Consider the following 27,008-nt stretch of genomic DNA (forward strand, 5'->3'; position numbering starts at 1 on the left):
GGTAGATGTTGAATTTGCTATATAGGAAGAATTAGATTATATAGATAAAGCCGTCTCTAGGAGTGTAGATGAGCCTGAATCCTCGAGACATTCACAACGGGAAAGACATAGAGAAATGGAATGTAGGAGAGAAGTCATAGCTGAAGCTATAAAAGAAGTTTATGATCGACATGATATAATTATATAATTTTATGATTTAAAAGTTATTATTAACTGAATAAATTATATTTTTAGATAAATTTAATATGTTTCTACTATATGAACATTTTTGTTTATTGGTATGACGATCACATATAAATTTTGTTTATGAATGTTTTCTTTTCATTCTACATATGTTGGTGTGATTATTATATATGATTTTATGTATGATGATGCAGGTTTTATTATATGATAGTTGTTATGTTTTATACGGATTTTATTTTTCATATGTCCAATATTTAGGAAAGGTTCTGTCGAATTAAAAAAATAAATAAGAATAAGTATATTTTGAGTATAAAATAATGTTATAATGTTTTTATTTAATAAAAATAGTAACTGTTATTTTTTTATAACATATGTTGTTGAGTTATAATGGTAAAAATAGTAATTATTACATATAAGGGTATTCTGGTCATTTTAACATAATACAGAATAGTGTCCTAACACAAAACTCTATGAGAAGTATTTCTGGCAGTACTTCTCAAATCCTACATCTAAACGTACAACACGTATTCCGCTATTTGAGACAGTACTTTTGAAAGTATTTCTAGAAGTATTTATGTTTTAAGTACTTCTGACTCCTGTATCCACACGGGCCCTTAGCTTACCGACCCAGTTTCTAATTTGAAAGGAAGAGAACCAGTAAAGCCTGGTAGAGATCTGACCGTCCATCTAGAGACTGCGATGATCCTCGAACCAAACAGTACAAGATGAGAAGAAGAAGATGGAAACAAATGGAGACCGAATTAAACTTCTCTTTTGTTGCTGTTGTTGCCATGACTCTTGCTTAAACACCTTAAAATTGAGCCTTTTAAGAATTATTTGTAAAAAGGAGTCAGGTTCGGGCCAGATATACTATATCCATGTCCAGATCCAAAAAAATTATTCGGATTATGTTCTCTATCCGAATCTGATTTGGATCCTAATAATTAAGATCATATCTAAACCATTTTGTTTTCACTAAACTCGTAACCAGATCTGTCCCAATCGAATTAATTGATTCACTCGATCGCTTGGATAATTTCAGGTTGTTGAACATTTTTTTGTTATATTTCTTTTCTAATTACTGTAATATTCTATTTTACCATTATAATTCTTTTATTTTATAAAAGTTCATGTTATATTAAAATAGTAGAGGAAAGGTATTTTGAAAAACATAAAAATATAATTTTGATGCGGATTGGTTGGTGCGGGGCGAGTTGTTGTGTGTTATGTATGGATAATGGAGAATCATCAGATCATCTTCTAATCCATTGCAAGTTCTCACATAGCATTTGGGGTCACTTTTTGAAGTTATACGGGGTATCAACTTGCTTACCGAGTTCAGTTAAAGACATCTTCATGGGTTGGGTATTAATTAGTCAACCGTTTGGTGGGACAAAAAGGTTGTTGTGGAATATTACGCCCTTTGCAATTTGTTGGGGGGTTTAGCTTAAAAGGAATAGACGCATTTTTGAAGGGAAACAGAAGGATTGTCTAGAAACAATTATGTCCATCTTGGGTCTTATATTTTGTTGGTCCAAAGTGTATAAGGAGCTTAGGAGTCTATTTTTTGATGATTTCGTGTATAAGTGGGATAGGATATGTTGTTCTAATCGTGAGTAGTGCTGTCTTGTAAGGCCTCCCTAGGTTGGTCATCTTGACCGATTTTGGGTTTTTTTACTGGAATACAATACTATTTATCAAAATATATATAATTTTTAAAGTAATATATTATTCGGATGTAGGCGTATATATAGGGATAGATTCGTATCCAATTGGCTCCAACTTTGGTCAAGGGACATCAATCCATATCTAACCCATTTTTATTAGGATATATTTGAACAAATCAAACCCACTACATTCAGTTAATACGACTCATTAGGATTAGGCACATCTAAAATCCTAATAGAAAGAAAGAAAGATTCTATTAGCTTCTCAATTTTTACTTATTCTAAATCATTGTCTTTTTTATTTGGACTAATCTCCAAATTATGCAGTGCACACACTACAGTAAAATAGGGCTATAGCGACGGTCGTGACCGTCGCTATAGGGAAAAATACCGTAGCAAAAACACGTAGCGACGGCCAGGGAGGCCGTCGGTCGTCGTCGCTAAATAGCCCATCGCTATATGTTATATCGACGGCCAACTAATTCACGGACGTCGTTAGTGCAGGACTTATAGCGACAGCCAATGCTGGCCGTCGCTATAGGGTATCATTTTTAAAAAAAATAAATTTACTCTTTAGCTACGCTTTTGGCTTTTGGCCGTCGCTGTAAAGGTTTTTGAAGAAAAAAAAAATTTTATTTTACACCAGCCCCCTCATGTATTGCAGAATATTGGAGATACCCCTAATATTTTGAAATTGATGACCATGAACCCACTTACCAATATGAAAAGACCCAAATGCCCCACTCTACTAGAGTTCATTGTTTTACTATTACACAGATTATGATACAACATGAGCTACTAATTTCACTTTTACATTACAAAAATTATAACTAATTAGTTGTCTTTGCTGAGGTCTTGATAGGATATGAAGCATCCGTGGCTATACCACATATTCCCTCTTCATCAACTATGCTGTACTACATTCTTATGTAAACTTTCTCACCCCATGAGTTCTTCACTATCCTTTTTCTTCCAATTTTTTGGTAACTTGCAATCATCCTTTTTTCTCTTCTTCCCAATCTTATCTTTATTTGCCTTACCAAAAATAATTTGCTCGTATTCTCGTAATTGATCAAGTACATCCTTTCCACTCAACGGTTTTGGTGTATATTCCAACTCTTTTTTTCCATTAAACGAATTTTTATTTTTTCGGAATCTATGATCAAGTGGTAAAAATCGACGATGTCCCAAGTAACATTCTTTATTTCTTTTCTGCAATCTGACTGAACAAGTGTCTTTGTGGCAAGAGGGGCAAGCAAGTTTTCCTTTAGTACTCCATCCTGATAAGTTTGCATATGCAGGAAAGTCGTTGATAGTCCATAAAACGGCTGCATGCATCTTAAAATTTTGTTTTCTTGAGGCATCGTATGTCTCAACTCCATCTGTCCACAATTCATTCAATTCGTCTATCAATGGTTGCAGATACACATCGATGTCGTTCCCAGGAGCCTTAGGACCTGGAATGAGTAACGACAACATAAAAGAAGTTGGTTTCATACACATCCATGGAGGTAAGTTATACGGAATCAAAACAACAGGCCATGTGCTGTGAGGAGTACTCATGTAACTGAAAGGAGTAAAGCCATCGCTTGCCAATCCAAGTCTAACATTCCGAGGTTCAAAACCAAATGATGGATACTCCTTGTCTAAAGTTTCCCACGCCATAGAGTCAGCTGGATGCCTCAACACACCGTCTTTTATACGATTATCGGAATGCCATCTCATGTTCTCGGCTGTTTTTGAAGACATAAACAACCGCTTAAGCCTCGGTTTTAACGGAAAATGACGCAAAATCTTTGCAGCTATTTTCTTATCTTTTGTAGACGAACGAGAAGGTTCCTCAGTTGACTGGCATGTAATTGATCTCCATCTAGACTCACCACACACTACGCATTCATTTGCATTCTCATGCTCCTTCCAATATAACATGCAGTCATTCGGGCACGAATGTATCTTCTTGTAATGTAAACCAAGTTCCCGCAGAATCTTCTTCGATTCGTAATAATTCTTAGGCAACTTTTCACCAGTAGGAAATGCATCTTTTAACAATTCGAGTAACATATCAAATGATTTATTACTCCATCCATTAAGACATTTCAGATGTAACAACTTTACAATGAAAGATAGTTTCGAAAATTTAATACAACCCGGATATAACTCAGTCTCAGCAGCTTTCAACATTTCATAAAACTTGTTTGCATCCTCATTCGGCTCATCTGGACTATCATCATTCGACTCATTAACATCTTCACAATCAGAGTTAGGGATTTCAAATGCATCATGTAACATTCCTTGCATATCATCACCCTCTTTGGACTCATCAATTATATATTCATCTTCGAATGTCTCACCATGACGTGTCCAATGTATATATCCCTTATCTATCCCATACCATAATAAATCGCCATGCACGTTTTCTCTATTCTTTACCACCACGTTGAGACATTTGACACAAGGACATTGGATCGAATTATCGAACCTTGAATGAGAAAATGCAAAATCCAAGAAATTAATAACTCCTGCTTCATACTCAGGGGTATCTCTAGGCAACTGAATCCAACTTTTATCTATCGGCATATCCGCTTCACAGCAATGTCACCTTTAAACCAAAAACACATGGTAAGTAAAACTTACCAACTTGGATGAGTGCAACTGCATAGATTAGTCTACATCCCAAAAGATGTAGGATACCCCCACCTTATTAAAAAAACAATCACAAAGGTCATGGTACGAGACGTAAGATTGTTGCGGTCAAGATCCTATCTAGGACAATCGACCGAATAGGAAAATGTCACCTTAAATGGGGTCCAAGTACCCTAAATATCAATGAAAAGTATATGATGGGATGTTATGAGCCTGGGACTAATAAAATAATTTCACCAAGAAGGAAACATCACAAATTCGCTATCAAACCCAATTATCTCCCTTTAAAAGGGATGGGGAAAGGCATATATCTGATTGAAAAAGTTGACAAGTGACTCAACCTGCAATTATTAAAGGTCTTCCTAAAATTGAAATCCTAAATTGATTTTAGTTATTAATTTTTATCAGTTCCTATCGATGGATCAGGTTTCAAGAGCCCCAACCATGAATGAATTTAGTTAAATTCATTCATGTCATCAATTTGAAAAAGCATGGTATCTAACTCGCAACAAATTGAAAGGGTATTTCAAAATAACCCAAATCAAATTTAAGTGACATCTAATAAAACGCTGTCTGAAGAATTCATAGTAACAAAAATCTATGATTTATAAAAAAAAAAAAAGTATGATTAAGTCATGATTTTAATAGTTATTGAATAAATCACATTTTTTTATAGCATTTTTAAGTGTTATTTATAATTTAATATATAAATACATATTATTTTTTTATAGTTTAAAAAATATTTTTACTTTTTAATTTATTCAATGTTTTCCTGATTTTCTTGGCTTTTCCCAATTTTTTCCTTGCCAAATTATTCCCGAACTCAGCTTGGTCACTATGGAATAATTATAATATCATTCTACTTATACATATACCTCACAATTTTCAAATGGCAGGTTTGTTATTTGTGTTACAAATAAAAGAAGTTGTCTGAAAAGTTAGGAAAAGTATTTGAAAATTGGGAAACTAGGGGTGTGTTAATGGCCAGACTTAGGACAGACTTGTCTAATGCTAGCCAGGCATACATGCAGCTGAGGCTAAGCTTAATCCAACCTGTAATGGGTTCATGGATGATTTCTAGTCAACATATCAAAGCTGATTTTGGTGTGTATGGTCGTAAACAAGTGTGCAAACACATTCACATGGTCAGTGGGCCCAAAACTGTTTTCCATCATGAGATTTGTACAATATTACATCATGAAGATCATTCCAAACAGATTCATCATACGTGCAAGAAGCTTACATAAAAAAGTCAGGAAATCGCAAAAATCAAAGAAGAGGAATTGAAAATCAAAATTCAAAACTATCAATATAAGTAAATTATGCAACTTACAAAGTAATTAAGCAAATAAATCTAATTACATGATTCAAAAGAAATGAAAGACAGATGATTAATGTAACTAAGATAATATACAAGAAATTAACAAACAAGAACACATGACTTAATTGGAAACCTCGAAAATACTGAGAAGAAGAATAGAAGATATTATGATAGAAATCATAGAAATTGGGATTTTGGTTTGAAATCAAACCAAAATTTAAATCAACCCTATAGAAATTAAGATTATACAGAAAAATCAACAAAATATGCAGAAAAATCTAGGGTTTAGGGATCGACTGAAGAAAAAATTATCAAAATATGTATAAAAACATACCTAAATTTTCGAGGTTGAAATCAGATCGGATCTGTTTAGTTGATCCCTCACGCGTTTGAGAGATCAAGAGAGCGAGAGATCGATAGAGTGGTAGAGAGGCAGAGAGGCAGAGAGAGATCGACAGAGACAGATCTGTCGAGTATGAGATGAGAGAGAGACAGATGCTTCGTTTTCGATTTGCAGACGAGAGAGAGTGAGGCGTCGTTTTCGATTTGCAGACGAGAGGAGTGAGGCTTCGTTTTCGATTTGCAGACGAGAGAGAGAGAGAGTGAGGCTTCGTTTATTTGCAGACGAGAGAGAGAGTGAGATTCGTTTTCAAATTTCAGACGAGAGAGAGAGAGACAGAAAACGAAACAGAATTCGTTTGAGACGAGAAACAGAGAAAACGAAGAGTGAGTGAGTGAGTGAGTGAGTGAGTGAGTGAGTACAGCGAGAGTGAGTGAGTGAGTGATTTTGTGCGAAATAAATCTTATATAACGACGGTCAAACTTTGACCGCCACAAAAAGTCGTTGTATTAGCTAATTTTTCTTGTAGTGACATGCCAAAATTTTGATTTTGGTACACTATTCATATTTATTCCAAAACATGCCCATTGTTCACTTTTTACGCATCTACTAAGATCGTCATTTTTAATATCTATGAATTAGTAAGTTCGCCACTTTTAAACTTACGAGTTGGTAGATGCATATAAATGAACAATGTACCATGTGCAAGTTTTCGGAAATAAAATGAACACTATACCATTTTTGTAAATATCTCATTTTACTTTTATTGGGTTGTAATAAGTAAAAGTTGGGGTGTCAATAGCAGCTCACTATGTTTTTAATCACTGAACACCAATCTTTTGATTTGATTTCTTCTTCTTAGACAACAACTTACACAACAGTAAACATCCATTCTAGTTTTTGGTCACTAAGTCACCGAAGTGTTTATCATTTTATTTATTGATTCATTTGATGTTGGTGTTTGGAATTCGTTATATTGGTGGTTCGAAATTGGGAATTCGATGTTTTAGCTTGTTAAATTCTATAAAATAATAGGATTCAAGACAGTGCATGAAGTGTCTGGATCATCCTTGGAAGATCTCGCTCACATGTTGGTCTGGGAAGACAGAGGCACTCGAATGGAGGTCGAGATCAAAGAGTTGATAATTAAATGGTGCAGAAGGTTTAAAGCGCGGAGTTGACTTCTTCATTTTATCTGGACTCGATAGACCCAAACCTGGAAATCTGTACTATTGAGTTTGTTCATGGAGGTGTATAGCTCCCAGCTTTCCTTGGTTCAGAACAACTCATACTAGAGTGTTGAAATTGTGAACCGACACAGATTTATTTTAGCATGGTTATGGGTTCATCTGCATTAATTAATGGTCAGAAGCCCGTGTTTTTTTTTTTTCTTTCTAAAACTAAACCCACATCATTGATCTCTACTTGTACAAAAAGAACTTATTTGTTTGTCATCCCAATATGAAGACGTCGGTATCATGTCGTTAATATCAGATTGTTCTATCGTGCTTATGTGTAGAAATAATGGTTGTCCAGTTTCAAAACTTTAGTTCAAAGCATCAAGGCAAAGAAAAGATAGAGTTAGAACTTGAGTCATCTGTAAATGCAAAATCTTGCACTACCTTGAGATCTATGACGATATCTTGCAATCTCCTCTCCTTATTCATCTGGGTGTGCCTACAACAACACTATTTCGATGTCTAAGTCAGAAGTTTAATACAAAAATAGTATCAAATTTAGAGAGGGGACTCATACCTTTTAATACCTCTGTCCATTTATTTATAGAGATGAAACCTTACGATCCCTTTAGATCCTATTATCGATTTTGCTTTTATCCAATTTAGAAGGAGATCTTAATTGGTGATTTTAAAATATATCTAATCAATATTCTGTCCTTATACATTTCTTTTTCACTGGGACATTTTCTTTTCAAGATTTTAATAACTTTTGATCTAATCCCTATTTTTTAAGGATTTGGGTTGATTGAACGATCTTACCATTTATCCTTGACCCAATATTTTTTCGGTCAATCGAGACTTGAACCCATGCTTGGTGTGTGATCGAGCCATCGAACTTACCATTTGATGAGTTGGCTTGAATCTCTGTACCTAACTCGAATCCCTAGGTGCCACAACTCAACACCATTTCAATTCTAAAATACATTATTAGATCCACTCTTCATTTATCCTATTTGCTTATGTATATTTCACTACTACTATTAACGCTAATAAGTTTATGGCAGCATCATTGATCAACATATATAAATAAAAATTGAAAGTCAGTGTTATTCTATTACGTTCATCCCCCACCTTTACAAGCTTAAAAGTCTACTCTCCTTTTGACATTTTCTTAGATTATATCCAACAACAAAGTTCATTTTCTCATGACCATTATATTTAATTCATTATGATTAGTTTCTAAAAATAATTGTTTCCTTCAAAATGAATGCTAGCTTGCAAACCATTAATGGTAATAGTAGCAGTGAAGGAAATCTATTCAACAATTCAGGTCTGCTGGTCAAAGATCCAAGCACCAAAGTGTATTCGTATTTCGTAATACCCTTCCATGGTTGGCCGGGCACTCCACAGCCTCACCTTGACACGCATTCCTCTCTACAGAGACAAGAGTGAGGTGGACTATAAACCCACATCACATCATTTCTTAATTTAAACAAGTTTTATTTTTTCAAACTTCAAACTATAAACCCACAACATTTTTTCTAACATGATTAGTTAATTACCGATATATATTTAAAATTGAGACCCGATGATAATATTCCTAAGGATTAAAATTATCTTAAAATTAAATTGAAGTGACAAATATTTTATTTATATATAATGTAAAAGATCAAAGTATTTAAAAACATAGGTGGGTAAGGTTAGGCTACGGTTGGGTTTCAATGTTTCAAGAATAATGACTCATAAGAAAACACTTGATTCCAACCGTTTTAGACACGAAATTCAACAGTTGAGATTTATGAATATCTGAGTAATACATATCTCAAGGATAAATCTCAACCATTTCTTTTTTCCTTCTCTTCCTCACCATTTTCTCTCTATCATCTCTGCATCCACTCTGCAAATCTTCTCAATCTCATTTTGGTAATCTCCTCTTACTGTAACATCATATGTTACATTTATTTTTCTACCATTTTTTCTAAAGTCCTTGGCTACTTTCACCCAATTTTTAAAATTTTTTGACATGGGTTTCATTTTATTTGAATCATCTTTTGCCCATCTATTATACCAGCATTTTCTGTTGTGTTCTTACATAAAATGGTTTGCCCATCTTCATTCATATCTTAAGACAAACAAAAAAAAAAAGAAACTCTTCATGCTTTATCTACATTTTATTTGTTCATATCTTAATTTATTTTCTAAAAAAGATAATTACGAAAATGAGGTAGACACAAAGACAGGTTGACTGAATAGAGTTGATTGATATTCGAAAATCACGAAATCCTGAAAATGAAGAATGATCATATCAAGTATTACCCAAAAAGTTAAGAATAACATTATTCCGATGAGGAGGTAAGATGTCTAACATTATATAATTTTGACAATAAAGTTATTAACTATATTTTGAGAAAGTTGACATTTCTTACATGATAAAATATGAGAATAGGTAGAAGTTGGGATGCCAATAGAAGCTCTCTTTCTCTCTCTTTCCTTTTCTAGATTTATATTTTTTCATTTAAATGTTTATATGAACCCAATCATAATTGTAAACAAATGTTGAAATTGTTTTGAGGAGGGTTATAATGTTGAGTTTATAATTTTGGAGCCAAATCTTTGTAATATTGGAAGAGTAGTTTTAATATTTAATTGGGGTGTTATAAATAATTTAAGAAATTGGATTATATAAAATTCTTCAATTTTTCATATAGATTATCTATTGGAGTTTAAAACGAACTCTCTTCTAAATTTTTTTCCTTTTAACTAAGATGACTTTTTACTTCTGAAAAAAATCATTAATTTGTATTTTTAGTATGACAAATTATAACTAAGTTAATAGTTTTGTAAATAATATGTTAATTTTTTAAAAAGATAAAAGTTCTATAATGATTTGAAATATTTTTTTCAAATTCGATTCTTGAGAACTGGAATCGATTGGTACCTGTGTTTTTTTCTGGTTCCTGTTCCATTTATTTTGGAAATCAAAATAAATATAATGGTTATGGTTCTATGTTCCCTAGGAACCGAATCGGAACCGACCCATTAACACTCCTAATTGTAAGAGACTAAAATGTAAACGAACAAGGTTTTATAACATATTCCAGGTCCATGGATGGTTGGACTTGGATCCAGCCCATTGACAACCCTCTCCCCATGTTTCATGGTCTCATTGGGCCTTATCACTACCATGTTAATCATTCTTCTTAAAAAACAATAAATCTATTCCAACATTAGTAATCTTGAGACTTTTATAAAGTAATGAATTAATATAATCATGATTTATTTATTTTTTACTTCAAAAATTATCTGTTCACCAGATTAAGAATGCCAAATAAAAATGGGCTGAATTTTTATAAAGTTGATTCTATGGTTTGAAAAACTCATTGTGCAGTACAGTCGTCCGACAAAATCGATCTCCAGTAAGAATGGGTATAGATTTGATCTGCACCCAACTTGATCATTGATTTTGATCATAATATTAAATATACCATTTTTCATGGTTAGGTGGAGCTGAACTTACTGTAACTTTCCATCTCCCTTACCATTAGCCCCTCGTACATACGCTGATCTTACAAGTATAAGCTTCACGAAGGACATCATCAAGGTTCCAATACTGATTCATTGTTTGGGTGAACCCGAACCTGAACCTGAACCCAATGCAACTTTTTCCATTTCCATTGCCATTACACCCCCATCCCATTTCTCATCTTCTGATTTCTCAATCTTCAGTCTCTGCAATACGAAAAAATTTCATTCCGTTACAAAATGTAGTAGTAAACAGTGATACTTTTCCTTCCCAAATTCTATAAAAAAGAGTTCAGCTTTGTGCTATTCTATAGATCTATCAAAGGTAACTCCAAGGCCAAAAAAAAAAGACAAGATCTGACCCAACCCTTCTGTTCTAAACCTATGTTCCTCGGTTCGAATTTGGGTTCGGGGTTCTTGGTTCGCAGAGGTAGTTCGTGGCGGATATTTAAGTCATTTATGTTAATCTCACAGAAGAAGACACTACGGTCAAGAGGGCATATCATCAGTCTAAGAACAAAGGGATATCTTCAATATTGACCAAGGACTTCTAAAATATGGATAATCTAACATTGACCAAACCATGGGAGCATCTCTAAAATTCGCCAAAATAAGGGGGTTTATTAGCTTTGCTGTCTTTTACGAACCCACTATGAATCGAACCTCAAATTCGTTCAGTTTGTACCAGTTTGCATTTCACAGCTATAGTAGTGAACCTGGTAACATAATTCTAAACCCACATAGGGTAAGTAGCAACTTTTTTTAATTAAAAAAAAAAAAATCTAAATATTCAGGGCATTCTTCAACATTATACTAGGGGGGAGCAAATTTGTATTTTATTAGCGGTGGCAGCCTTTAATAGGAAAACCTTGGCTTGCTCATCTGAAATCTTTATCATTGAAAACCTTTCAAAAGTAGAGAGTGAGGGATCACCTTTTTTACCACAGCTGAGTCCTTCCTCTTTGGTGCAAACATGTTAGCATAGAGTTTTGCATCTTTCTTGTTGCTCTCAGTCTGACGTTGTTTCAGTGTCTTGTGTATTAATTTTACATCCCTGCAAGCGAACCACAACATGCACATCTTACGTCATGGAAGACAACTCTTATGAGTACAGATACTGTAACGGGACTCGATTGATTATTTCCACTGACCTGTTGTGAGGATCAACTTCAAGGGCTTTCTTGATGTCTAGTTCAGAGAGGTAGAAATCTGTAGTTTCCATATAAGCTTGTGCCCGTCTGTATAATGCTTTCACATTGTGGAACTCAACATCTAGAACCTGAAGGAGACCACATGAGATTTAAAACAGCGATATCGATCAGAGTTAAATATGTCTACAATTAAAACATGATCCACTGAAATACGTACAATAAGCTATTTATTGGATTTCTAGAAATATTTTTAAAATATCTAAAATCTTCATCCTTGTGATAAGAAAAATAGTTTGTCATATATTTTTATTTTCTATTCACTCTACTTCTTGTAAATCCTTCGTTTTCTTTTTAAAACCAGAAAAAAAAAAAAAAAGTTGCACTGTGTACCCGATACCAATGTCGTTAAAGGTTGCCATGCTACATGCAGCGATATGAGATTCACAGGTTCCTAAGCTTTGCTTACCGGAATATAATTTAATTTAATTTATAAAACTCAAGTAACACTGACCATCACTTCCTTACTCAAAAGAGTGCAATAGTTTTCTTTAAACTATATAATCTAAAACACACCAGAAAGGGGAATTGAATAACTATAAAATAAGCCATTTGCTAGCAGACACACAAGAGATTATGTTCACATAGTAGCAGCGAATGAGCAGTACTGTCGAAAGCAAGAAAAAAAAATGGTGGTGGTACTGTCGAAAGCAAGAAAAAAAAATGGTGATGGTTGTGTCCATAGTATTAAATTTTGACATATTTCCACGAAATATACCAAAATATTTCCATTTCCACAAGGTCCAACATGAAATTTAACTGAAGGTTTATTTTTAGAAATATTTCGGTTAATATTAAATTTCGACCGAAATAAAATCAAATTTTAGGTATAAAAATGTATGATTTTGATGGAAATATTTCAATAAATAGTACACCTTGACCGAAATATTCTATTTTGAAAGAAATATTCAAAAATATTGATAAAAACTTATAAATATAATAAAAATTATAAATTAATTAGATATGTATATCATCTTATTTTGATGTATTTTAATTTTTAAGTATATTAGTACGTTCATAGCAGGCTTGCACACCATCATTCATGTTTTAATTAATTAGATTCATAATTAATTTATTCATGCATATTCAGAAAATAGGAAATATAGTAACACGTAAATGCAGTACTTAATAGTTTCTCCATGTAGGTAACTGTTTTATATGGTATGTAGTTAAAGTGGCATTATTATTTTGATTTCCATGTAGAGTTATATTGTTTTTCACTATTGTGCTCTCAAGCACTTGTGCATGTATAGTAGAACGTTGTTGATCTTCATTTATACACTCCATATGGTTGTTTATTGTATTTTGATTACTCAATGAGCGTTTTTTAATGCCTATTTTATAATTTTTCATGGTTTAGATATAAATTTCCTCAATATTTTCATCGCTTCCACAACATTTCCATCATTTAAAAAAAATGTATTAATTTCCACATTGATCAAAATATTTCCATTTCCAAGCTGATTGAAATCGAAATTTAATACCTTAGTTGTATATATTCACTCCTACCAAAACCAGAGCTCTCAACCTCCACCCTACTTTCACTTTGGGGGAAAACAAAAATTGGGTTTGGTCAAATGAAGTTAACAGGTTTTCTCTTGTTTCTTGTTTACCGATAGAGAATATGTTTGTCTTGAAGGAAGAAGAAAAATCCCTTAAAATATATAATTGCATATATATTATAATATTAAGTTATTAACACAACTAACTTAACTAGTATTTTAACTTTAAAGTCTAAAATAAGTAGACTTTAGCTAAAACCTGCTCCAGCCACGTTTCTAGAGCTCGGATTCCTAATCAAGTTACTAAACTTAGAATATTCCATAAACTTAACTTGATTAAAATTTGGAATTAATTCGAAGTTTGAGTTGACATGGAGAAGTTTTGGAAATTTCATGAATTAGAAACTTTTGTAGAATTATAACAAGTACGACGAGAAAAAGCATCGATAATACATGAAATGATGGAGAAAGCATGTTGACAACAGTCATAACTCCTTTGTCATCGAGTAAAATTTGCAAGATGAATGGTACTCTACACATATTGATGCAAATGTTAGACACTAAGTTTATGCAAGGCTAGATGTTTAATTAATTGTTAAAGATAACATCATTTAAATAAATGGAATTCAGTTAAATCAACGTCCTTTCATAGCCTAATTGACCTAGGACCCTAAATGTGCTGGTACAAAATGACATAACAAGATACAAACCACTAACCCCTTACCTATTGAGTACACACACACACACACAAAAAGACATAAATGTATGAAAGATGCATTTATTAGAATATGACAGTTAACTTTGCTTTGCCAAGTTACTCAACAAAAATTGGGCTAAATTTGCAACAAACTTAGCTAATTTTAATACCACGTTCCTAATCAGATGAAGCTACGACTATACTGGCAGATAAAATTGGCATTAATATGTAATGCTTACAATGTCATTTCATGCTTTTACCTTAGAACATAACTTGATTACTTCATGGAAATTGTTCAGTTTGAGATTGCATGCAGCAAGATTCAACCAGCAAGACACTGTCAAAGCTTTAACAAGCTTCTGCTCATCAACTCCAAATGATCCCTCTTCAATAACATAATCCGCAGCCTGAGATTAAGATAATAACAATCCACTAATCAAACGGTTATCATTGTGGACCCTCAATTAGTTTACCTTCAGGCAACCCTTACTGCACTACCTTATCAAATTTTTTTGCTGCTCGTTGATACTTCCCACTCTTAAATAATATGTTGCCTTCTTCTTTCTTCTTCATGGCTGCCACAATTTTCTCGGGATTATTCATCTCCCAAGGTGCTTTCTCCTGTGATGGCACATAAGAAATAAAACTAGTAAACAGGAAAATAGGCAAAATTACATCTTTATATGATCCAAAGTTTTTAAGAAATCTATCACAGAACCCAACAATAGCTACATCAAAACGAACTTCATATTTGTTCTAGAAAAAAAGCTCTACCTTGGTAAAGTCAACCATTTCAACTTCATAAACTACAGTTGAACATGGAGGAATAATGGCAAGATCTTGTTTAACTTCGGTGCTACCAAACCCATATTCTGAGTTTATTGTCACAATGGATAGTTCACCTTTTTTCATTGTTGCTGCTGCTCGGTCTAACCCGGGAATCACTTGTTCTACAAGTAGGAACAAATAAACACCATCAATGTCAAACATGATGATTTGCAGTTATTGGTTGTGTGCCCTACTACAAGCAAAGCTACAAATAAAAGAAAAAGTAGAGCGAAAAAACATTAAGATGAAACCCACCTTCATCAACAATGAATTCCAAGAGCTCAGTTCCATCGAAACCTTTTTTCTCAAATATAGTACCATCTTCCAGCTTAGCAGAATACCTAACTGAAGAAAGGTTTAAAGCAAATCAAAGAGTAAGCGATTTATATCAACTTAAACTAATTACATGAAGTGTAGTGATATTTTTTTTGGAATTTATTGATAAGAGGACGAGGTGTCCTCAAAGAAAAACATTTGAGTGATATCACTAAGGTTCATTATGAGCACCAAGAGATGTCGTGATAATTACATGTGTAGCCATTGAGCCTAGCCATCAATTGATGGATCACCTCTCCAACTCAACACAGTCCACGATCAATTAATGGCTCATTGTTGACCCACATCCCATGCAATCGGTGGCCCATCTACTAGAAAATGTGAACGAAAAAAAAAAAATCTACACATAAATAACATAGATCTTTGAGATCTGATTATACTCCTTGTCCAACGACAGATCTTTGGAAAGCCCAATTCCATCTTCTTCCCTCACCATCCTGCATCAATTACTTAATGGACCCTAATTTAGAGATTTCTTTCTAAATTTCCCCTAGCTTTTGGGCAATCACTCAATAACCCAGTTAGTAAACTTTTTTTTTATTTCTAAATGCCCCTAACCCCTATCCCCCCCTTATAATTTTTTGAAGAACACCCTTGTGGTAAAAACGTAAAAAATTGAATCTTTTTTTTTTCTTTAAACTTTTTACCTTAAAACAATCACGCTCAATCTTCTGTGGATGACTTTTTTGAATGGCTATTTTCCCTGATAATCAAATTTGGTTTTTTTTGTTTGAAGGAAGAAACCATATCTTAACTTGATGAGCTCTCGAGTGATGCATGGTACCCTAAATTGAAAAGAGATGTTGCGCTATTGAAGAAGGTCAAAATGATTTCTTTATAAAAATTGTCTCCATCTTGACGATTTTAAGGGCATCTAGTTTGATGATTTTAGTTTCCATTGGATCTTATTAAGAACGTTTGCAATGTGATAAGGTTACAAGATTTGTAAGATTTTTGCAATGTCGAAATGGGCAACCCTTGACACACCTACTAACATGCAAGGTAGTGACATTTTATTTTAATGATTTTTATAATGACTTGTGAAAGAGGGTTGGTGTACATCAGCCTCCATACATTTCTTATTTATTTATAAAGTTATTGAAGTGACACAGCGAGAAACAATAAAGACTAATAAAATCTGGAATCCACCAGAAAAGAACTTTTAAAGAGAAATTTTATTAAATTGAAGATGATTTCTACATTGTAGTTACATCCCTTTTTATAGAAGAAAAGTTATAATCCTAGTAAACACGAAAATAGCCAAAAATTATTAAAAATAGTAAAAATGAAATAAGCATGGAAATTGAAATTACTTAACCCTAGAATTAAGGAAGAATCGACAGTTCGTGATTCTGACTTCTAAAACTAAAGTTATTAACAAAACTTTCCTAAAATAGCAAAATCGCCGAAAACAGGGTTTGAACGGACCTAAAATTGAAAAATACATGGTGAAGCTGGGGATCTTGAAGATCTTGACGATTCCATTCAAGAATGGGTCTCGCCGAATGATTCCAACTCCGTTGCCTTTCTGTTTTTGGCTATCAACATGCAGACAAGAATGGCTTGATATTCGAAATACACTTTTTTAGGTCTATAGAAATGTTCACTTTTACTTCTTTACAAATTCTTCTCCTAGTGAAAAAAAAAAGTCTGATTTAAATATAGAGTTATAATATAATACATGTGTACAGACTTGCCAACTCAAAAGGAAAAAAGGCAAAATCAGAATACTTACCAGTAACAGCTGCTCCTTCATTTGCGGTATGAGTGCCTTCTCCCTCCTTCAAAATCTTTTTCAAAACCTTGGAATCACCAGTAATGTCAATTACTGGTTTGAAGGATACCAACTCGAGATCAACATTTAACATAGAATTTGAAGGGATGGCAGGAAATCCATTGTTATCATCTACACCATGCTCTTTGAAGGCGTCTGGGGAAAAAACAAGAAAGATTAGGTTTGGATGAAGGCTCTTCTAACCCAACATTTGTTCTTAAATTTTTCTGAGATTAATCATCCGATAGCTACAAAATGAAAAGCGCACCCAGACAATTGACCATATGTGTCTCACTTTGATGCATCATAAACAGGGAGAATGTAACATGATACACTCCAAGTGACTTGGTAAAACCATGGCCTCATCCAATTGAAAGCAACCGGTCTACTATGAATGAAAGAAAGTACATAGAACAGTAAGGACAAGTACAATTTCGCTAGAAATATTTGTGTAGATGTGGATTCTAGGAATGTAAAGAAGTATCAAACAGCTTCAGTAGTAAAGACTTAAAGTTACTAAAACAAGCAAGTAGTAGATAACCCAACAGAAGATTAAAATCTTCAAGAAATCAGGTTACGACAACAATGGAAAGACATACATTGAGGCTGCACAACTAATTTGACTTGCTCTCCCCTTTTCATGGTCTTGAGTGCCTTTGGCAATGCTGGGCAAAAATGGCCTGCAAGAAATAAATCAATTGAAAATCTACCTAATCAAAATTCAAAATAAAATACTCTACCCTTTCATTCAATATCTATTAGATTACATAAATATGACACATTACCATCCTTGACATAAAATTCTACTCCTTCTTCGGGTGTTTTTGCAACAACTGTACCATCAACCAGCGTCACTTGGTACTTCACTGCATGAACCGAAACAATGACAAAAACATAAAATTTGCTTAATTGGTCCAAATGTAACCGAACTCTAATGTGATGAACTACAAAAGAAGTCAAACGATGTAATAGTACCTGTAACTTCATCCAAATCACCGGGCTGCTCATTCTTTTCCCCTTTCACCAAAATTTTCTTGATAATTCCTCTATCCTTGCATAAGTCCACGACCACGATCCAAGACACAAGTTCTACCTCAAATTGAATATTCTCAGAAGGTAATGTGAACAATGCCACTTCTCCCCTTTTCATGGTAATTATTCCATAATCCAACCCCTTCAAAACTTCACCTAACAAACCCATCAATAAAATCAGTGAAGAATATATATATATATATATACCCAATTGAAATATCAATGAGAAGAACTGAAAACTCACCATTTCCAAGCTTATAAGTGATGGGCTCCCCTTTATCTCTGCTGGAATCAAACTTGCTTCCATCAAGTAAAGTTCCCACATAGTGAACTGGATTCAAGAAACAAACTTTCTCAAACTAAAACACACAAAGAACAAAACCCATTTCTAGAAAAACAAAATCAACAGAGCAAGAAACATTGAATTTGAAAAAAAAAAAAAAAAAAAAACTGATTTGTGGGAGGAGTTCGATTGAGTGGTGATCATCATTACCTGTAACTTCGTCACCGAAGTCGGGATTCTCCCATCCATGGCCGTTCTTGAGGAGCTTCTTCTTAAGGCCTGAGCTGTTAATTTCCCTCTCTTGTCCGACCTTGAGAGGTGGTGCGGATTCGATCACCTCGCCTGGTTCTTCATCTTCGTCTTCAATATCTAAGAGGTTAGTGTCTTTGATCACCGCCATGGCTGAGATATAAACTGTCGATCAATCGCTTTAAGGAATTGCAGTGCGAACTTCGAATTGTGATTTGGGTTTTTGGAAAGAAATGATAGGAGGCAGAGAGAAAGAGTGAACTCGTGCGACAAGTGTGGTGTGTTTTCTTCTTCTTTAAAATTTTAGAGGCGCCCCTTAAAATTTTAGAGGCGCCCCTGATTTTTGGTTACAATTAGAGATGCCCCCACCAAATTAAATATGAAATACCCTAAGGCTGGCAATGATATGAGATATACCCCCGATGTCTGAAACGGTCCGATTAAAAATAACATGAAAAATTGGATTCAGATTGAAATCTTATATCCGAGATCATTTTGGATCTACCCCAATCCGATCCAAACGTATTTGAATAAAAATATTTTATTATTATTAATTTCATATAAATACATATGTATAAAATGTTTTAATCTTTTTTATTTCCATACTTGTAATAGAAAAGTAGATTTTTTAAAAATTTTAAAATTTTAAAATTTTAAAATTTTTTTAACATTGATAATTTGAAAAAAGGGCATGTGTTTAGATCTGACCGGATCAATTTTAGATTAAGGATGGAATGAAATTGATCGAATTCGGTTCACATATTCATTAATCCATTTGGATTGGAGTGGCACTAATCTGGTACCTAACCAGCGATCTGATCCGTTGCTAACCCTAAAATACCCCCTCAGTGATTTAATATATATATCAAATTTCAAGTTAAAAACTTTAATATTAACACCATAAAACAGATTTTATTTTTATTTTTTACAAAAGAAAAAAGAAACTTCAAATATACACCAAAAAGGTCAATGGATACCTCAACAATAACATTGTTAATCTCAACAATAAAAATGTTGAACTCGATACCAACATTACAAATATGATTAGGATTTTTTTTTCTTTTATTTTTTACAAAGACATTGAATAGAACTTCTCAAAATACCCAAAATACATATAATATAATTGTAAAATGGACACTTAAACTAAACATTACAATGGAATCTTCGCAAAATTTAGAATCTCAATTTCATTTCTCATTTTTTGTTATAAATCATCAAAATAAATTGAAATATACATTTAAATATTCAAAATTAAGAGTGTATCATTCTTCATTTATCATCTATTGTCAAAAATTCAGATTTTAATAGTTTTATTTCCGTTTGTTTTGGTTTAGACATCAAACTTCAAAACCAAATTTCAGAAGTTTTGAACCAACGATGATGGGATGTTGGATGAAACTTCTGAAAGCTGACTTCTAGTTTCAGACTTCTTCAGATGTTTCTAGACTCTAGACTTCAATCTTCAGAAGTGTTACCAAACATTAAACCTTTTTACATAAATATGAAAGAGATATGATTGGTTTACATAAGTTGTCCTCATTAAGCTACTAATCTCCCATCATTGGTTTCTTTTGTCCAAGAGAAATTATAAGTAGAAGAAGAAAGAGGAATCAAACACAAGAAGATAAGTTACCTGATTGGCCCTCTCATCAATTTATAAAGAAAAGCCCAACTCAAACCTCAAAATAGGCCGTGGTATTTGGGCTGGATATAAGATCCAGGACTAACTGGCCCAGTTAATGAACTTGGGCTAGATTTCAAGCCCAATTGAAATAAAATATTTAAAGCCCATTGAGACCCCTAACTAGTTTTTGCCTAGTGATTCCATTCTCAGTCTGTAACTTCAAAGCACAAGACCTTGTAAATAAGTGACACAACACAAGCCTAATATCAAATTAGTTTATTATTCTCGTCGTCATCATTATCATCAAAGATTTTTATAATTTAAGGTTGGCTGAATGAATTTTGTTCCTCCATTTAATTTTGTCCAAAAACCAAAATATCTTATATGTCCTTGTGACCGTTAACACCCTCTATTCCAAGAACACTTACATGATTGTGTATTAGACATTAAAATAAGGTCGGCATCAGATTAAACAAAGATCAGTTAAGTTTATACAAAGTTCCGTGGGATTAAGCAAATCTCAATTGAGTGTCATTGTTTCTACTCCTTACTTCTTGGAAGCTTCTTTTGCAAAATTTTCATTATATGTTTTATGGAGCAAAAGCTTAAATTTCCAATTATGATTCTTCTGATTTCGATTAGTTTGGGTGTTTGAATCTAGAATGCTTAAGGAAAACAATTAAATTTGTGTTAATGGTTCTCAATTAACCAGGAACTAGAGTTACTAATCATTTCTATTTTGTTCTTTGGGCCTCTTATTTTTGACTTTTTCTTTCTTTTATTATTTGTTAGTGATTCGAGATGGAAGTTGTTGGAAAATTGGAAACAACATAAAAAATAGTAGGAAATGAAATTAGGGAAAAAAACAAGCTACCACCCGGCTTTAAAATTTTGGACGAACCCTCTAAATATTTGGGATACCCTTATATTTTCAAATTTGTGATGTGCCCCTTGACTCTGGTCTTCCCTCATAGACTAATAAAAATGGTTTAAATATCTTTAATTTTTTTTTCTTGAACTAATCACAATGATGATGATGGTGGTGGAGATGATGTCAATGATATGATGATGATGATGAGAGTGGCATCTAGTGGCAGGTCATAAAACTATAAACCGCAACGTGTCAAGTAAGTAGGAGGTTCGTCCCAAATTTTGAAGTGGCCTAATCACTTTAAAGTTGGACTCTAGGAAATTACAGTTAGTCAATCTAAGCACAAGAAATTTTGTTATCTTTAAACGAATATTTGCCTTCAACATAAAAAAATCATGGTTAATAACGAGTTATTGACGAAGTTGATTCAGGGTAGAACGAAATGATTTACATATATATACTCAATAAATTTATTGAATTTATACACATTCATCGATCATTAAACTATCAATAAGATATTTTGACTAAAAATTTAATTATGGAGAATCTAAAATAAAATCAATTGAATAATGAATGTAAAATGTGTGATATCGGCCATGCAAAAATAGGGGGAGCAGATCCTCTGTAGTTTGCTTTCCCTGCAGTATCTTGTAGTGGTATTTAACAATTGAAGGAGAGGCACGTCACAGATCTGCAAAATTTTCTTCGGTAAAAAATTGGAGGTCATGAACCATCCATTTTCAAAGCTTTCGTCATACTTAAAAAATTGTATTTTTTTCAAAATTTTTTAAAAATCCGATTTACACCATGATCTATACAAGGTTGAGGTATTAGATTTTGTTTTCAAAATGTCAATATCTTCTAGTTAAATGGCACAACAGGAAAAATGTACTCTAGAAGATCTGTTCTCGTAAGATAGATGTTAAGGAGGTATGTTATCATCGATGCTAACATCGTTGGGATTTGGGTTCATGGTTCAATCACTCTAGAATGAACCTAGTTCCTAGTTAGGACTAGGAAAGAAATAAAAATCAATTTTTAAGAAATAGTCCAAACGAAATATCATTTTTTTTTTGGGTTAAGGTTTGTGTTTCATTTAAGAGATAAGTTAGATAGACGTCATGTTCCCAAGTTCTTCAAATTCATACAACCTTTATATGGAAATTGTGTATCTTCGAATGGAATATAGATTATAACTTAATATTAAACTATATGATAACTCTTTGGACTTGATTTTTCCTTGTATTCGACGAACCAGTACAAACCAAATCATAAAGAATAATGATTTTCTGACACCTTTCAAATCAAAGGCCATTAAACCTTCATGGTTCAATGAATTAAACTCTAATTAAAGATTAAATACTTGAGTAATCTTTGAAACAAACAATAAACAGCTATTAGTCAAAAATCAAGGAGTCAAGTTTACAAACAGTCATTAATGTTAGTTAAAATAACCTTTGGGAGAAACAAAAGGTTACCAGCTGTTTGGACATTCCAACCTTCCTAAAACTGAATGGTTTCGACAGAAGTCTTGTGCACGAGTTTTGAAAGAGAAGTAAGAATTTGTAACTTACATTCAACTGTGGCCCTATAATTTTGAATTTTTCTCTCTTTTACTACTTAATAATTAATAATATTTGGGGGGAGGGGGTTGATTGATTGAAAGGTAAATATATTTGTTTTACTTTCAAGAGATCTCTTAATCTATTCATATATAAAAATTAAAAATTGAACTGCAATTTTAAACAAATTACTTTGATGTTGAACTCACATAACTTTTGAACCCATAGTTTTTCTTTAGAAAAAAAAAAAACCTATTTATCTATAATTAAAATATATATAATACATTCAATGGGTTGAGCAAAGTAACTTTAACATTTTGATTGCTTTTATGTCCTCACACTCTCATCACAGAACAATAAGGATACGTATAATCATAAATATTTTCTTCTATATCCCAAGACAACTGATTTACAATTCTGTGATGGGGAGCGTGTGTCAATTGGGGGGGGGGGGGGGGGGGAATCATATTATCATGACTCTTTTATATAATATGAAGTGATGACATTCTTAAAGTGCTTAATTTATGAATACATTCTAATAAAGATAAAGAAATGATTAATGGAAATGTTAAGATAAGTGGATACAAAAAATTGTAAAGTTTCTCAAGAGTCATAGTTAGGTCTTAATTGTTTATCTATTCTTGATTCTAGAATGTTAGGAATGTACCTATAGAAGCACTTCAACAAGAAGTGATGGCATTCTTAAGGTGCTTAATTTATGAATACATTCTAATAAACATAAAGAAATGATAAATGGAAATGTTAACATAAGTGGATATAAAAAATTATAAAGTTTCTCAAGAGTCATAGTTAGGTCTAAATTTTTTATCTATTCTTGATTCTAAAATGTTAGGAATGTACCTATAATTGTACATGCAATTATTGCATGAGTTGTGGAATCAATCACTGTTTATAATTTGGAGACATTTCCAATCCCCCCCACCAATCTATATATTGGCATATGATTAGTTTGACTTTGAAACCTATGAATAATACTTTCGAGTCCAATTCCTAGATCTCATTCTCAATCTAATACTTAGTTTATTTTATCATATAGCCCTACATCAAGTATTTACCTTATATCTCAAGGTGGCATGCATGTATCTCTAACAATAAGAAAAAAACGAAATAAATTAAACAACGAAATTATTTTTTGGTAAAATTGGACAAGTTATTAAAAACATGTAAATCCCCATTGTTGAATTTTGTTTTTTAATGGTCGGGATTATGTGACTTTTTCAAAGGTCATTGAATCCCAACCCATTACTTTTTCAATGATTTAGTGTATATTTTTGTTTTGATCGGTTGATTTAGTGTACATTCCTTCACATTTTTGTGAATATTTTAAATACCTCTTTGTTTTCAAATTTATGGTATGCTCTCATCTTCAACCTTTAGCAAGAAATCCATTGATTTTTATATCAGAGATTTTTTAAATTAACTTCAAGTTCTTCAACCTTTTTAGTGAATTAATTTTAATCTATTTAACCTCATCTACAATACATATTTCCAAAGGTACCTTAACCTCTTATAGAAAACCTTTGATTTTTCTATCCAAAATTTCATTTTCAAATCTTTTGAGGTTGAAGGGCTTTGTAGAAAATCCTTGTATTGAAGATGAGGTTGAATACAATAAAACCTCTAAAAGGTTTTGGATAAAAAATCCTTTATAGAAAAGTACCCTTAATAGACCTACCTTTTCGAAAAACGAGCAAAGGTTTTTGTCATTATCTTGTAGAAAAGTTAAAGAAATGAGGTGTAATGGTAAAATCAATACAAAGGATGGATTTCTACATCTCAATTATATCATTTGATTTGAATAATTGATGTAGTATTAAGTAAAAATGGGAGTGTCAATTTTTTTTTTCTTTTTTCAATATTGTATACAACTTTTAATCTTAAGTTTGCCATACATGAACTAAATTATTTATTATATTTCTATATAATAATATTTTTTTTGTTAGGTTATATTTCTCCCAGAGTGTCTGTACGTCACAAACAATCATCTCTTGGGTAAAAGGGGTAAACGTGTAAAAAATAATTACAGAGGTATTATTGAAATTTTTTAAGGTTAAAGGAGTAAAAGATAAAAAATAATAAACTAGTCAAAATGGTAATAGATGAAATATAAGAAAATTATAGGAAGTGAAGTGTAAAGAAAATAAAATGGGTCCTACAAAATTATAGTGTGATAAGATGGTTAAAGAGATAAAAGATAATAAAGTAGGTTAAAATGGGTAAAACAGAAAATATAGTAAAATTAGAAAGAATGAAAAGTAAAAGAAATAAAGTGAGCCCAATAATACTAAAGTTTGATGGAAGATTTATCCACACACACACACACACAAAAGTGAACCCTATCTTTATTATTAAAAAAATGAGGTTGAAAGGTAAAAAATAATAAAATGGATTAAATAGGTTATATAAAAAATTAGAGAAAGTGAAGAGGAAACATAAAATAAAATATGTATATCAATGAGACATTTGTCCAATCACAAAATTGTAGTTAAGAGGATTTTTAACCCTAACTCAAAAAATAAAAAACTGTAGCAACTCAAGTATTTTATTATATATATGAGAAATGTTCAGCAACAAACATTTTGACAAACATTTTGGCAAAACATTTTTCAAAATATGGGTTAGAGGTTTTGGAATGGGCTGATTTTTGGTGAGGATAATCTCTACGGTGAGGAGATCATCATCACAAAACATCAGGCCATTCCAAAACTTCTAACCCATCAAAAATGGTTTACAAAAAATGGACGGTCCACAATTTTTCAACTTTGTAAACATGGGGCTAGAAATTTTGGAATGGGCTGATTTTTTGTGAGGATGATCTCCTCACCGTAAACATCATCCTCACCAAATATTAGCCCATTTCAAAATCTCTAACCCATGTTTTGAAAAATGTTTTGCCAAAATGTTTGTTGCTGAACAGGACCTATATATATATGGCGTTCAAGGGACATAAGTAAAACCAAAACATTTTTTCAAAAATATGGGTTAGAAGTTTCGGATTGAGTTTATTTTTTGTGAAGATGATCTTTACAATGAGAAGATCATCCTCACAAAAAATAAGCCCAAACTAAAACTTTTAAATCCATCAAAAGTGGTTTACAAAATATTGGTAAAAAAAATCGATGGTACCCACTCTAAATCACTTTTGATGGGATTAGAAGGTTCAGATTAAGCTGATTTTTTGTGAGCATGATCTTCTCATCATAGAGGTCATCCTCACAAAAAATCAGCTCAATTCAAAACTTCTAACCTATATTTTAAAGCATGATTATTTTTACTTATATCTCTTGAACGGTCCCCTATATATGGTGGCGTTCAACAACCAACATTAGGGACAGGGACGGATTTAGAGTGGGGGCACTTGCCCCCATAAGAATTTTCAAACCTTCTATGGATTATTGAGCTATTGTGACAGATAATAGAGCTATTGCCCTCACAATTTGTTTTACACTCTTAGTTGTCCCCACAAAAAAGTTTTCATTCTTATGTTGCCCCCACAAAAATAAAATTACAATTTTTGTTGTCCTCACAAAAAAATTTCCACTGTTATGTTGCCCCCACACGAGTAAAATCCTGGCTCCGCCTCTGATTAGGGAGTCAATTTTTTTTCCTATATGACTTAAAAGTTTTGGATTGAGATGATTTTTTGTGAGGATGATCTCTAGGGTGAGGAGACCATCCTCCCAAAAAATCAGCCCTATCTAAAAATTCTAGATCCATCAAAAGTAGTTTACAAATTTTTAATAAAAATTTGAAGATCCACAATTCTTATTCCTTTTTATTGGGTTAGAAGATTCAAATTGGACTGATTTTTTGTGAGAATGATCTCCTCATCATCAAAATTGTCCTCACAAAAAAATAGCTTAATCTAAAATCTTTAAGCCATATAAAACAAATCGTTGGCTCCCTAATGTTGGTTGCCAAACTTAACCCAAGTTTGCCAACTAACGATATAGCCAACATGTTTTGTCCTATAAGGATTATTTTGGAATGGGCTGATTTTCTGTGGGGATCATCTCTATGGTGAGGAGATCATTCTCACAAAAAATCAGTTCATTCTAAAACTTCTAACCCAAATTTACAAGTTGAAAAATTGTAGATTGTTCATTTTTTTAAAACTAGTTTTGATAGGGTTAGAAGTTTCAGATTACGCTGATTTTTGGCGAGGAT

At 32.7% G+C, this 27,008-nt stretch overlaps 2 protein-coding genes across 2 annotated transcripts; both read right to left on the reverse strand.

The window, feature by feature from the left end:
• Positions 1-2,789: 2,789 nt before the first annotated feature.
• On the reverse strand, positions 2,790-6,548 carry LOC147409353 (uncharacterized). Its single transcript, XM_086417767.1, has 2 exons — positions 6,149-6,548; positions 2,790-4,449 (listed from the first exon to the last, which is right to left on the reverse strand). Exon 2 carries the CDS (start codon positions 4,425-4,427, stop codon positions 2,790-2,792), a length of 1,638 nt encoding a protein of 545 aa, XP_086273893.1. The 5' UTR covers positions 4,428-4,449; positions 6,149-6,548.
• Positions 6,549-10,592: 4,044 nt separating this feature from the next.
• Positions 10,593-19,031, reverse strand: LOC147409354 (70 kDa peptidyl-prolyl isomerase-like). Its single transcript, XM_086427973.1, has 13 exons — positions 18,725-19,031; positions 18,476-18,562; positions 18,175-18,387; positions 17,985-18,065; positions 17,799-17,879; positions 17,161-17,355; positions 15,345-15,434; positions 15,036-15,211; positions 14,760-14,882; positions 14,522-14,668; positions 12,006-12,133; positions 11,788-11,908; positions 10,593-11,061 (listed from the first exon to the last, which is right to left on the reverse strand). Exons 1-13 carry the CDS (start codon positions 18,912-18,914, stop codon positions 10,948-10,950), a joined length of 1,746 nt encoding a protein of 581 aa, XP_086284099.1. The 5' UTR covers positions 18,915-19,031; the 3' UTR covers positions 10,593-10,947.
• Between the last annotated feature and the right edge of the window lie 7,977 nt (positions 19,032-27,008).

Source organism: Akebia trifoliata, chromosome 2 (genome assembly GCF_017979445.1).
Source record: "Akebia trifoliata isolate Shusen 1 chromosome 2, ASM1797944v1, whole genome shotgun sequence".
Classification (NCBI taxonomy): Eukaryota; Viridiplantae; Streptophyta; class Magnoliopsida; order Ranunculales; family Lardizabalaceae; genus Akebia; species Akebia trifoliata.